The sequence below is a fragment of the Homarus americanus genome, unplaced genomic scaffold, assembly GCF_018991925.1.
Source record: "Homarus americanus isolate GMGI-L3 unplaced genomic scaffold, GMGI_Hamer_2.0 scaffold40565, whole genome shotgun sequence".
In the NCBI taxonomy this organism is placed as follows: domain Eukaryota; kingdom Metazoa; phylum Arthropoda; class Malacostraca; order Decapoda; family Nephropidae; genus Homarus; species Homarus americanus.
The window spans coordinates 1,750,374-1,762,570 of NW_024735503.1; the positions used below are offsets into that span (position 1 = coordinate 1,750,374).

Consider the following 12,197-nt stretch of genomic DNA (forward strand, 5'->3'; position numbering starts at 1 on the left):
CCCTGAATTTACAATGGTAATACATACAGTTACGAACATTTAAGTTCAAATGTAAAGATACATAAATATGGATAAATGAAATCAATAAAGATACAGATACAAAGATAGAACAAGAGATAAGAGATTAATAGGTAGATATAGAGATCAAAAGATAAATAGGTAAACAGATCGACAGGCAGACTGATTGGCAAATATATAGATAAATACTGTAGTGCGGTAACCATCGCCATGACTAAACTATCATTACACAACATGTGCATGTAAAAGCTGTGAATATTGTTTATCTCTATTTCGTCCTGCATAACCCACAGCAGCTCCCTATTAGTAACTTCCTCTTCGACTTTTATTATTTATTTTAACACATTTCCTCCAATACACGAACTACAAAGATAAATTACACCACACTTCCGCTTTCACCATCACCATCCTGCCAACCCGCCGAAAGTGACGTCAGCATCTTCATGAGAAAATAAACTTTAAATTAAAATTCGTTCGCCTTGTCGTCAGATTGAATTTATATTCCCAATATGAACAAAATTACGTGTTTTACATGACTTCTCTGGAGGTGTGAAATTTAACCCAGGATGAAACACGAGCTGGTTTTGTTTCCGGGAATAACAATATTTTTACCTCCCTTGAGGCTTCGTGAACTTTTAATGCCAGTAAGCACACACGAAAGCCGTGTCCACATCCAACTATTACATTTATAATAATAATTTCAGATTTCATATCATCCCAATAACGCGGTTTTTACTTTTGTGGTAAAATTTCCATACAGTGGCGAACAGGATAAAGGTAAAGTAAAAAGCTTGGGGCAGTGTGGGCAAATTTGTAACGTTGTACGCAACAGCTTTCACTTTCCCACAACAGACTAAAGAGCCAATCAGAGGCGAAGAGGATAAAGTAAAGTAACCAACCACTTATTGCTGGGTGATCCGAGCCCTTGACTCCCACGTAAGGAGCTAGGACAAGAGGGAAATGCTCTATCCAGGCTACCACAACCCTCTGTGATTACAATCTTCATAAATCCAACAGCGGACATTAACGTATTTACATTATTTACTGTCTTGGTATGATTGACTTTACGACAGTAAAAAAGAGGTGTTATCAATTTCTGAGAAACCACATTATAATGGGCGGGGCATAAGCACGACACTGATAAGGGGTAAATAAAGTTGACTTGGCACCTCAGTAAATATCGTCACGTCAGTCTTACATTGTCTCCCTGATAATACATACACACAAAGAACTACCTGTGACAAAATAGCTGTCGGCAATAAAAGAGAGGAAATAGTACAGGCATCTAAGATCTGTGAATTCGACGAGCAAAGGTTTCTCCTTTCGGAAGAAAGTGCAGACCAGACATTGCATTTTCAAGACACGATTTTCCAGATTGAAAGAGGGATAACGCGGTATGTATTCATCGACTTACATATGCTTGGTGACACCATTTCCTTTGTATTATTGTTGCTGTTACTCGTAGTTCTATTGCTAATCCTCCTATCATTACCGTTCTCACAATGTTACTACTGTTGTCTCTATTTCTGGTTTCTAAGACGGCTGCAGCTTGTAATTCTGCTACTTCTGCTGCTGCTGCTTTTATTTATTTTTTTACAGGATTAGCCCATCAGGGCACAGGTCAATGACCCACATCAGGGCCTGGGGGCGAAAATGTAATAATAATAATAATAATAATAATAATAATAATAATAATAATAATAATAATAATAATAATAATAATAATAATAATAATAATAATAATAATAATAATAATAATAATAAATAAAAATTATATAAAATATTAAATAATAATATAATAATAATAATATTTATATTATTATTAATAAAGGCCCATAATACAGTACAAAAAATTTAAAAAAAGATCAATAGTGAGAAACGATATGTTATGTTGTCAAAGTAAGAGACAATTGAAACCCTGCAAGCGTTGTGTGAATGAGGCAGAAAGTGAGTCACAATTTTTGTGATGCCATATGGCAGCACGGTCTGCCGTTAGACAATACATGATGCTTCCAATATCTTCCCAGGCGGTAGTACCTCCTTGTTTGATAGCTGCCTACTACATACTATTACTGTGCTGCAAGTACATACATTATACTGTTTTTCATCTCATGCTGCTCTGCTGCCACTAAACCACAGGCACCACCACCACTACTACTACTTCTACTATTACTATTACTACTTATAACAATACATCAACCACCTTATAAACTACTACCACAGCACTAAGTAAGGTACTCATACAATTAACACAAAGTTTCATAACAAAACAAGCTATGAAGTTTTAACCCCTTCACTATGGGGACGCCACTTTCAGTATTTTATTTGGCTAACGATAGAAGATTTTATTCAGCTCAAAGGTGATCCCGTACACAAGGGTTAGGGGATTATCACACTTGTGCATTTTCCCTCCAACCTTCGGTCAAGGGAAGGTTTCCTCCAACCTCCAGCTTGTTTTCTGAAGGTTGAAAAAACTTCCGTACATTAGGATTTGCTCCAGCTACGATGGGCGCTCAGTATGACCGTGTTTATATGAAAATTTAATAACTGATTTTAAAGAAAATGTTTGATAATTTTTGTCTTTAATCTCGTATAATTGGTAAGCAATAAGGATTATGTTGAATATTAACGGTTTAATTATTATTTACTTATGATTAATAATAGGTGTATTGTTTTAACACCACAGTTTCCCTCATCTTCACAGTCCTGCCCACTTTAGGGAAACCAATGTCGTTGATTGTGTAAGTGGTCATATTTCCATAATTATCCGTCTGGTTATTAATCGTTTTTATCCCAATAGGTATTTCGGATTTTTTACCATTATCACTAGGATTCTTTTTTTTAGTTACGAATCGATTTTCTTCCATGGCAATGCAATAGTAGGTTACGTTAGGTTAGGTCGCCCGGTTAATATTCGTTTTTATCCCAATAGGGATAAAAGGAATTTTAACTCATACACGGTTTAGGCTGTGCCATAAGCACTACCTCAGTACAGCACTATAGTTAAACAGACAAGGTAGCGATGCTTCCTGTGGATATTTAAAACGTTATTCTAACAAGTTCGTACGCTTTTGTTGCTTTCTATGATATTCACATTTTATGCACTGAAACATGTCCCTGGTTATATATCGTCGACGTAGCTCTAACATTGGGGGGGTGAACGTAAATAAAGTCACAGGAAAAAAGTCAGAAAGTCAAAATTTTGGTTAGGAAAAAGGTAAAATTTTATTTAAATATCATTAACATATAAAGCAACAAAACAAAAAATATTTTGAGTCACATTAACTGACAATACATGACTTGTACACATTGACAACACAATTTCTATATGATGGCATAACACACAGGTTAGGTTAGGTTTTTTCTGTGATTTTTTGTGACCTTTTTCCTATGACTTTTTCTTGTTACTTTATTCCTGGATTCGTTCCTGGGTTTAGGACATCGTTGGTGTTCTGCACTACCATACAATATTGACATTAGCCTTTTGACTTAAGATTTTTTCATATGATAATGCTGTTGTAGTGGATACGTAACCACTACACTGTATACTTGAACGAATGTTTGAATATATTTTTACCATGGATGAACTTCAAAGATTAGTTATGCTGGATTTATCGTTTGAATACGTGCAAGGCAAAATAGAGAGCCACTAGACAACTGTCAATAAGGCTTGCAGTCGATTTACACTAAAACCAGGGACTATCCTCCTATGTCAAGGCTCTATTGACGAAGCCTTAAACTTAGGGACGCACCAGTCACAGGATTCAATCTATGTAGCCACAATAATCAAAGAAATAAAGAAATGAATTAGTAATCTCCTTTACCTTCACACCACTGAATGAGTCGCCTGGGAGACTTGACAACAGGCTGAAAGTTGACATTGGCGTACCATTAAGTTTACTGTTGAATTATCTTTTTCACTTTACTTCACATTAGTAGTTGGCTCAAGGCATATTATAAGTGTTCCCTTCTTTACCAAGTCCCCATAGTCTTGCAATATACACTATCACGAGCAAACTCGCCCTACGCCCGCAGGCCCGACACTGCACGTCATCCACAGTCTACACTCCTAATATTAGAATCTAAAACAAATTATTTTGTCATTAGTTTATTTAGTGGTAAACATCTTACATTACTATTCTTTTAAATTTATGCAAGTCGAATTAAGAAGTTACAGTATATAAATTAATGTTTCTTAGTTTGAAATTCTAAATGGAAACTTTACCTTTGCGATGACAACAAATCCTTGGATGTGACTTGTATTGGTGTTTACCCCAAACTGTCAATGATTTTGAGAAATGGGCGAAGCCAATATGTTGTTTCGAAGCTTAGTTTTCGGCGATGAATAATAATCTTGGGGGAAATATTTTTTGAACTTGTTTTAAAAATGCATGCTTTATTTGATCACACGCAGAACGTTTCATTTTATTATGTTTTCTTCTTTTACTTCAATTAGTATCTATTTGGTGTTATTTCCATTATAATTTATTTTTTATATAAATTTCCTAATAAGGATATTTCGGCATTCAACATGAATTTGAAATTATGAAAATATATTACAATTACAGAAGCGGCCGAGCGGGTTGTGTACTTACCTCCCTGCAGCAGTTACGTCTTTCTTGCATTGGTGAACGAGAAGCATACGGAAATTAAATTACATGTTTCTGTAACAATAAATTATTAAGAATATAAAGAAGAGTTACAGACGTGGAAGGATAGCTAAGGAACAAATATAGGATCCAGAGAAAGACTGCGGGCGTCTTTCAAGAGACGTAACATCATTAACACTCAACTTGCAGAAACAATCTCGGAGGGCGTGACTACAAAAGTTATACCCAAGAACACAATCTGAAAGGTTATATCTGAAACTACAGCGGTAAACGGGAAGATGTACCACTGTGACAGTTCTGAACATCCTCTCACACAGTATTGTCAGTGGCTGGCGCTGCTGACCCTACTGTTCAACGTCTCCATAGTACAAGGTACTGTTACTAGTAAATTTACATGGATTTTTGTTTGACTATTTAATCGTTGATTTAAATTAGGATTTAAATACATTAAACACAGTATTTGAATGTTCAAATGTTTGGTATGGAGTAATGAATATTTTTGTTTTTAACTTCGTAATTATACTTTACTGAAATTAGAGTAAAAAAAAGTGGACTGGGCTTTAGGCCAGCGGTGCTCATTTTGGGTACTACTACATTGCTGTCAATCTAATTGTCGACAAAACTAGTCACTGAAAACCAAAGTTGTGGCAAATAGGCGGAGGTAAAGGGTTGAAGAAAGTTTTTCCTGAAGTTCTAAGGTTGAAAAGTTCATTGAGTAATGCCCATGTAAAGACTATACTTATGGTACAACGTTTGGGACCAATAACTAGAACTATAGACTGAAAGTAAAGTACAATATTTGTATTGTCGTGGGAAGTGGCATGTATAGATAGAGAATGAGAGGTGACTCTTCGCTGGAACACAGGAAGTGCTGGCGTAATAGGAGAGGTGAGCTATTTCTTCGAAACAACTTACAAACGAGTTCTACCTGCTTGACTAATCAGACTTCGGTTAGGTGCACGGAAGCGTTGAGAATTAAATAAATGTTTGTATTATATTCTCTCCAAGATAGGATATTCATTAATCAATAAGTACATTACAAAGCTAGAGGATCATGTAACCTATACATATAGAAATGTAAAAAGAAGTATTATTCAGATCAACAAACAGAGTCGTCCATAAACGGTTCAAACAGTACTTATTCTGTATCCATCTCAAATATAATCAGGTAGAGTCAATAGACATTCATCAAAGCTTTGGGATATTCGAAGTGGCCCCTCCATGAATAATGTGTTAATGAAGGACACAAAATCTGGGCCACCCATACGTAAAACTTATTCAAAGTTAGCTAAATCATTTTTGTTTTCATCAAGGGGTTTGTCTGTTGGTGAGAGATAAGAGTGTTGTAAAGATAAGGGCGGGCAAGGCTACCACCAGATGACTCACCGTTTGTTGAGTCACATCGTTGTTTGGTAAGGCTTGTGAACGAGACAAGGGAGAAAAATAAAATAGACATACTGTAAATTATAAACTAAAACAAAAAAAATATTGAAGACATTCATCAGGAAGTAAAAATAAGACCGGAAAGTATTACATTTTTGTGTGTGTACTAGTAATCTAATGCATATGCGTGACTGTCCCATTGTTTTATAGCAAATTCTTTGGTGAAATATGAGAAAGATACTTGCTATTTAGTTTTTTTATTAGTTGAAAGTCTCGATTATGTAAATTTGTCAGTTTCCGCTACCTGTAATATCCGTTACGCAATGAAGGAAATATACGCCAGTATGGTTACTACACAATTGTGTCTTCATTATGCTAATGTTCAGTGTCCCAGCTGTCTTCGCTAAAGCACATTTTACATTCAACTGATCATTTCTTATTATCGTGAATTTGACCTTTTTCAGGCACGACTTACGATACGAAGAAGCTTGAAAAAATAGAAGCTATCACGGAGAAAAGTATTCAGCTATGTGTGACCGCCCTTAACGACAGCACGAAGCTGGAGGTGCGACTGGTGGCATATTCTTCCAGATTAAATGTCACCGTCGGCAAGGCTGTCATCAAGAAGAAAGCATTTACGGTCGATGTCAGTCAGCCCCTCTTTATACAACACAACAAAGACGGTAATAATAAGGTAAGGAGGTTACAAAATATACCTCATGGTTGGAATTCTTATGCTAATTATTACAACAACTTTACATATTAGGCCAAAATCGGACGGATAAAGATGCACTAGTAATTTTAACAATTACATTTACCGTATTTATTAATTTCTCTGTTGGTTAGTATTCAAGTGGTAGGCACGATAGTCATTAAAGACCAGTGTCCATCAGGGCACAGGTCACTGACCCACATCGGAGCCTGGGGGACGAAAATGTAATTATAATAATAATAATAATAATAATAATAATAATAATAATAATAATAATAATAATAATAATAATAATAATAATAATAATAATAATAATAATAATAATAATAATAGAGAAATACAAAAATGAAAAAAAGATCATCATTGAGAAATTATATACAGTACTGTATGTATGTTGCGTTGCCAATAGTAAGAGAAACAATTGAGACCCTGCAATTGTGTGTAAATGAGGCAGAAAGTCAGATCAGCAACCTGGGACTTGGTCAATTTTTGTGATGCCATATGGCAGCAGGGTCTACTATTAGGCAATACATTATGCTTCCAATTTTTTCCCAGGCGGTAGTACCTCCCTGTTTGGTAGCTGCCTACTACCTACTACCTACATTGAAATGACAAATAATATACAAGATAGAGTGTCTATCTAAGCTAAGGATATACCCGGGTAGGTATGTTCGTCTGAGGATGTTTTGACAAGGAAAGGCTTCCATGTTAAGTTGACCTATAAAGAGAAAAATATGGCACAGGCTAACCTGTGTGTGTGTGTAAACTATGTTTTCAGTTTACACATTACACTGTCTTCACTATACGCAGTAAACTGTCTTCACTATACGCAGTAAACACCGCTTATTACATCCATTGCACAGTTGACTAGATAATTTTACAATTTAGTAGAGTTCAACATCAAGCTGCTTTTATAAAGAAATTGTTATCTTCATGATAATCGACGGCACCAGTGACACACGGGTCATGGGCTGACGTAGGAGGCAAGAAATTGCTGCTTTGTATGAGTGTACACATATCATCGACTAAAATATAGTTATCAAGTGTTGTCTTTACAACAAATATTTAGGTGAATCCCTAGAGGTTAGATAATCAGTCTATGTTATACAATTAAAAAGATATGCATATTTATTTGACAGAGCATAGTAGACATGGCAAGAGGCGTCACTGGCTACAGGATATTACATCATTATTACCTGCACTGGATTGAATATCAGGCAACTTTTTTATTATTATTGATCTTGTGACGTCATTAGATAAAGGGATATCCACTTATCAATAACTGTCAAGAGTCGCTGCCACTGTCTGCCTGCCAGTGGTGCTACGACCTCCCTCACACCATCTATCACCATGAATCTAGTCTGGTACTATTTACTGCCTAGTCTGGTACTATTTACTGCCTAGTCTGGTACTACCATTTAGTCCCAAATAACACATTGCGATAATTCACTAGTACAATTCCTGCCAGGTAATTTTGTACTTTACTCCCTCTAGAACTTGAATATTACCATCGCAACCTAATTAATTACCTTACACTGCAGTGGTCCCCAACCTTTTGCAGACTCTGGGCCACATTTATTATTGTAAATATAGTGAAGGGCGCCAAAACTTTGGAGCTACATTCAAGAAAATAAAATCATATATACTGTGCAGTTATATGCAGTTTTACACCTAATTGCTACCAGTTACATACTTTTTGCATTAACCCTTGTGGGCTCCATAGTATGGTTCCGTGGGCGCCAACTACAGGTTGGGGACCACTGCCTTACAGTCACGACAGTGTTGATGCGACTTTATTTCTTTTCGTGAACAAACGGGTAATATTTCCCAACACAACGATTAACATTCTCAACTATAATAAAAAAAAAATATGTTGACAAAATCAATAGGTTATTTGACATTTGATAAATTACCATACACTCAGCAGCACCAGAAATAATCAAGGACTTGAGAGATAAACTTTCGAGAGGAAATACAAATCATGATATACAGTACAATATATCACTCATTTTCAGAAGGGGCCGCAGCTACCCCCTTCCTGGCTACCCCCAACTTCCGGCGCCTACACACACACACTTATCGTATATACCATTCGCTGACACTACTGTGACTTTTTTTTCACATAAAAAGGTGAAACATTAAATTTAAACGTACAAGGTTCTCACAAATAACTGAACCGTACTAAATATGACTAGAAATTAAGCCAGCCGTCTGCGTGTATGTGTGTGTTGTGTTTTAAGAAGGATTGCGGCAAATTGATGATTTCAACATCTCTGATTTTTTTCTAAAAAAAAAAAAAATCGAACTGGTTGGTACCTAAGAACAAGCATAAAATCTACATAGAACACACCAATAAATTAAAAGTTAAATCCTCATTGTTTTTAGGAATCACTTCTTTTTATGGCTTAATCGGACGATCAGCCCTAAATTGTGTGACATGACTGAAAGTTTGTATGTAAATCAGGATCCATCTAAGTTTCTGTTAAGTAATTATCCACTTAAGTGTAAAGTGACGTCCACCATTTTCCTTCACAGCACAGTCTAGAAGTTCTCTTCAACGGCCAGCAGCAACGCTACAAGACTATCGCCTCTACCGTCCACTCTGACCACCACTATTCCGTCTTCGAAATTTCTTTGCTTCTGAAAGTAAGATGAGTTTGTTTTTCGAAGATATATTTTGGTCCTACTTTTAAGAAAAAAGGGTCAAAGGTCAACTAGGTTCAACTTAAGACTGAATCATGTGTTTGTGGTTGAAGAGTAGATGTGACATAATTTCCTATTAATGAATATTATAATATAATATCACAAGATAGTAATATCATGTTTAAAGGTTGTATTCTAATCAAGCCCTTTTTGTTCTACAGGGTAAGGCTAGAATTGAATCATGTCCAGAGGAAGACCTGCCCTCCTCTCAACCCACCACTTTGTCAACAAACCCATTGACTAAACCAGTAATTGACATTAATAAGATTCCTCCTGCAACAGTAAAAGATTCTCCTCCTGAAGAAGATGAGGTGAAGGCAAGGAAAACGGTGGAGCTTAGAGAGGAGCCGCCGATATTCAAAACCTCCACACCATCGTCAGCAGACACCATCAGCCCCGGAATGTACAATACCACGGAAGGGAAAGGTAGGTTGAAAGGCGTACCACAACTAACATGAGTAGGACCTGATGTATTTATTGCGCAAATGCATGATATACATTGCACAATTAATACGATTTATTCCCGTCAGCAGTCTCGTTTGCCGGCAGCCCCATTATATTCTATTTATACTTAATTTTTAAATAAATCACTATGAAGACACAGTTGATACTTGAAAACTTTGGTACCAGGGAAAATACAGGCTAGTTCAGTTCTGGTAGTGTCATAATACATCATCAGCGAGATTTTCTGTCACAAGCTCACACTACAGCAGGATCTGTCGTGTCATAAACTCACGCTACAGTAGGATCTGTTGAGTCATAATATCACAGAGACTGAGAACGTGTTATTAAGCTAGAGATAACGCCAATAAGGAAAGCAATTGATTGATTGTAGTAATTACATCCCTGGCGACGCAAAAGCTTAGGTCATACAGTATGTCACCGAATTAAAGTATCGGCTTAAAAGACTGAAATCATATAATGCAAGGTAAAAAACATAACTAACAAATGACAGAGCTTTCGTAAAAATCATTTAAACGTTATAGATAAATCTCAAAGCTTGTGTAGAAGGCCGGCTTCCTCCACGAAGACAGGGACGTTCCCTGCCGCCCCCTTCCCGGCACTGGGAGAGGTGTTACGACGATTTCTGAGACTTGGGTCACTCCACCAGGCGTCGAACAGTCAGTGGGACCAAGGAGTTATCACGATGGGGAGGGGCGCTTGAGTATAACATAACAAAGCAGAGATTCTTAAACTGAGCTTAATGAAAATGTTTACATATTGTTTTACTTCTTCGGCAGAACCTGAGGATGGAGAGGAGTTCATATGGCTGCTGGGGCAGGTGGGTTCCGTCCCTGTGCTAGTGCTGGTGGTGCTGCTGGCGCTGGTGGTAGGCGTCGTGTTGGGGATCGTCATGATGTCCCTCTATAAATGTTGCCGCAGGAAGCTAGTCCGCAGGAGTGTGAGTATTAGCCTTCGAGGTGGTACCCTGCACGCAGACACTATCAGGGACAAGAGAGTGGATGGGTGGACGGCCAACAGCGCTTGGGTAGACGGGAAAAATTCGAGCGGTTTCAACAGCATGGCCAGCCGCACCCACACCAGCTATAACACAGCTGAGCGTAAACATGGCAGTTTCATCAGTACCAATGACCACAACTTCAGCAACAGCACCCACAGCTCAATCGACCGCGCCAATAATACCTCAACCACCCGCAGCCAAAACAGCACGATAATAATAGCAACACTTAAAAATTGGTGAAACCGTTCATGTTTAAGTAGCAATGAATCTTATAACTTGGAGGAAACAGAAGACTGATAATCCGTTTTTGGGAGATCGCTTGCTTACGATCTGACGGATGTGGTGGTGGTGGTAAGGTTTGGCAGAAAGATCTGGTGCGGATACTCGTCTGGTGGAGGCCCCTTGGTGGGGGTCCTTTACGGTTTTTTTAGTTGATTAATTACACCCAAAGGGTAGTATATTCATGAAATTATATGCTTTTGGGGGCAGTAGAACAACTTACTTTACGAATACTAGTATTTCACTCAATATTCTACCTTTAAGTGATCGTTTGTCTCAGTGTTCTTTTAATAAAATATGTAATCAATAGTTAACCTTCATATTAATTTTCATTAAAATTTTATTAATAAACAAAAAGAATGATGAAGTTTGATTGTTTTTATAAAAAAATACAAATGAAAAATTATTTTCACATAGAAGTAAATTTGTTCTACAGAGTAACATTATGATATGACGCTGAGCAAAACCAGAGGTTAGGCTCCAAAGTTTCTCTCTGAATTGAATGTTATTTTATTTGAAACTCTATTTTATCTCTGTTCCACTGTTTACATATCATAGAACGATTTTTATTACCTCCGTGTACAATGGTTTAAGGATGTGCTGGTCAAGTTGATGCAGTGCTCGTCTCCTGTCCTAAAAATCACCGGTTCGTTCTCGGGGCACTGTGATCTCCGGTGTGTCCAGTTATAAATGGATACCTCATCTTTGTAGTTGGCGAAGTGAAGGCGGTCGAGCGCAGTGCCGGTCATGTTTCCTCCTTGTGTGCTGTATTCACACTTTACTTAACCGGCCGTCAAGTTTATGGGACTCACTTACATACGGTGATTATACGCTAGTATACAATCTCATTTGTCAAAGGATTTTTTCCAATAATCAATTCGGAAAACTTGGCGATTTTCACATAGGCAATCAATCAACCAATCAATCATTCAGAGTACCGTCCTCATATCTGAGGGTTGACGACCACAGTCCTCCACTCTAAACGTTCTCGGGCTGGTTTTATTAGTCCTCCAAGGTTTTGTATCTCTGG

General features: G+C 37.2%; 1 protein-coding gene across 1 annotated transcript; it reads left to right on the forward strand.

The window, feature by feature from the left end:
* The first annotated feature begins 1,210 nt into the window (after positions 1-1,210).
* LOC121871140 lies at positions 1,211-11,128 on the forward strand. The gene is made up of 6 exons (XM_042373283.1): positions 1,211-1,412; positions 4,587-5,000; positions 6,476-6,705; positions 9,259-9,369; positions 9,588-9,852; positions 10,668-11,128. The coding sequence occupies exons 2-6, from the start codon at positions 4,907-4,909 to the stop codon at positions 11,126-11,128; spliced, it is 1,161 nt and encodes a 386-aa protein (XP_042229217.1). The 5' UTR covers positions 1,211-1,412; positions 4,587-4,906.
* The last annotated feature ends 1,069 nt before the right edge of the window (positions 11,129-12,197 follow it).

Excerpts from the sequence above, each read along its gene's own strand:
- LOC121871140 (XM_042373283.1), top strand. The coding sequence starts at position 4,907 with ATGTACCACTGTGACAGTTCTGAACATCCTCTCACACAGTATTGTCAG. Across the intron at positions 9,370-9,587 it reads AAATTTCTTTGCTTCTGAAA|GGTAAGGCTAGAATTGAATC; the intron begins GTAAGATGAGTT and ends TTTGTTCTACAG. Across the intron at positions 9,853-10,667 it reads CAATACCACGGAAGGGAAAG|AACCTGAGGATGGAGAGGAG; the intron begins GTAGGTTGAAAG and ends CTTCTTCGGCAG.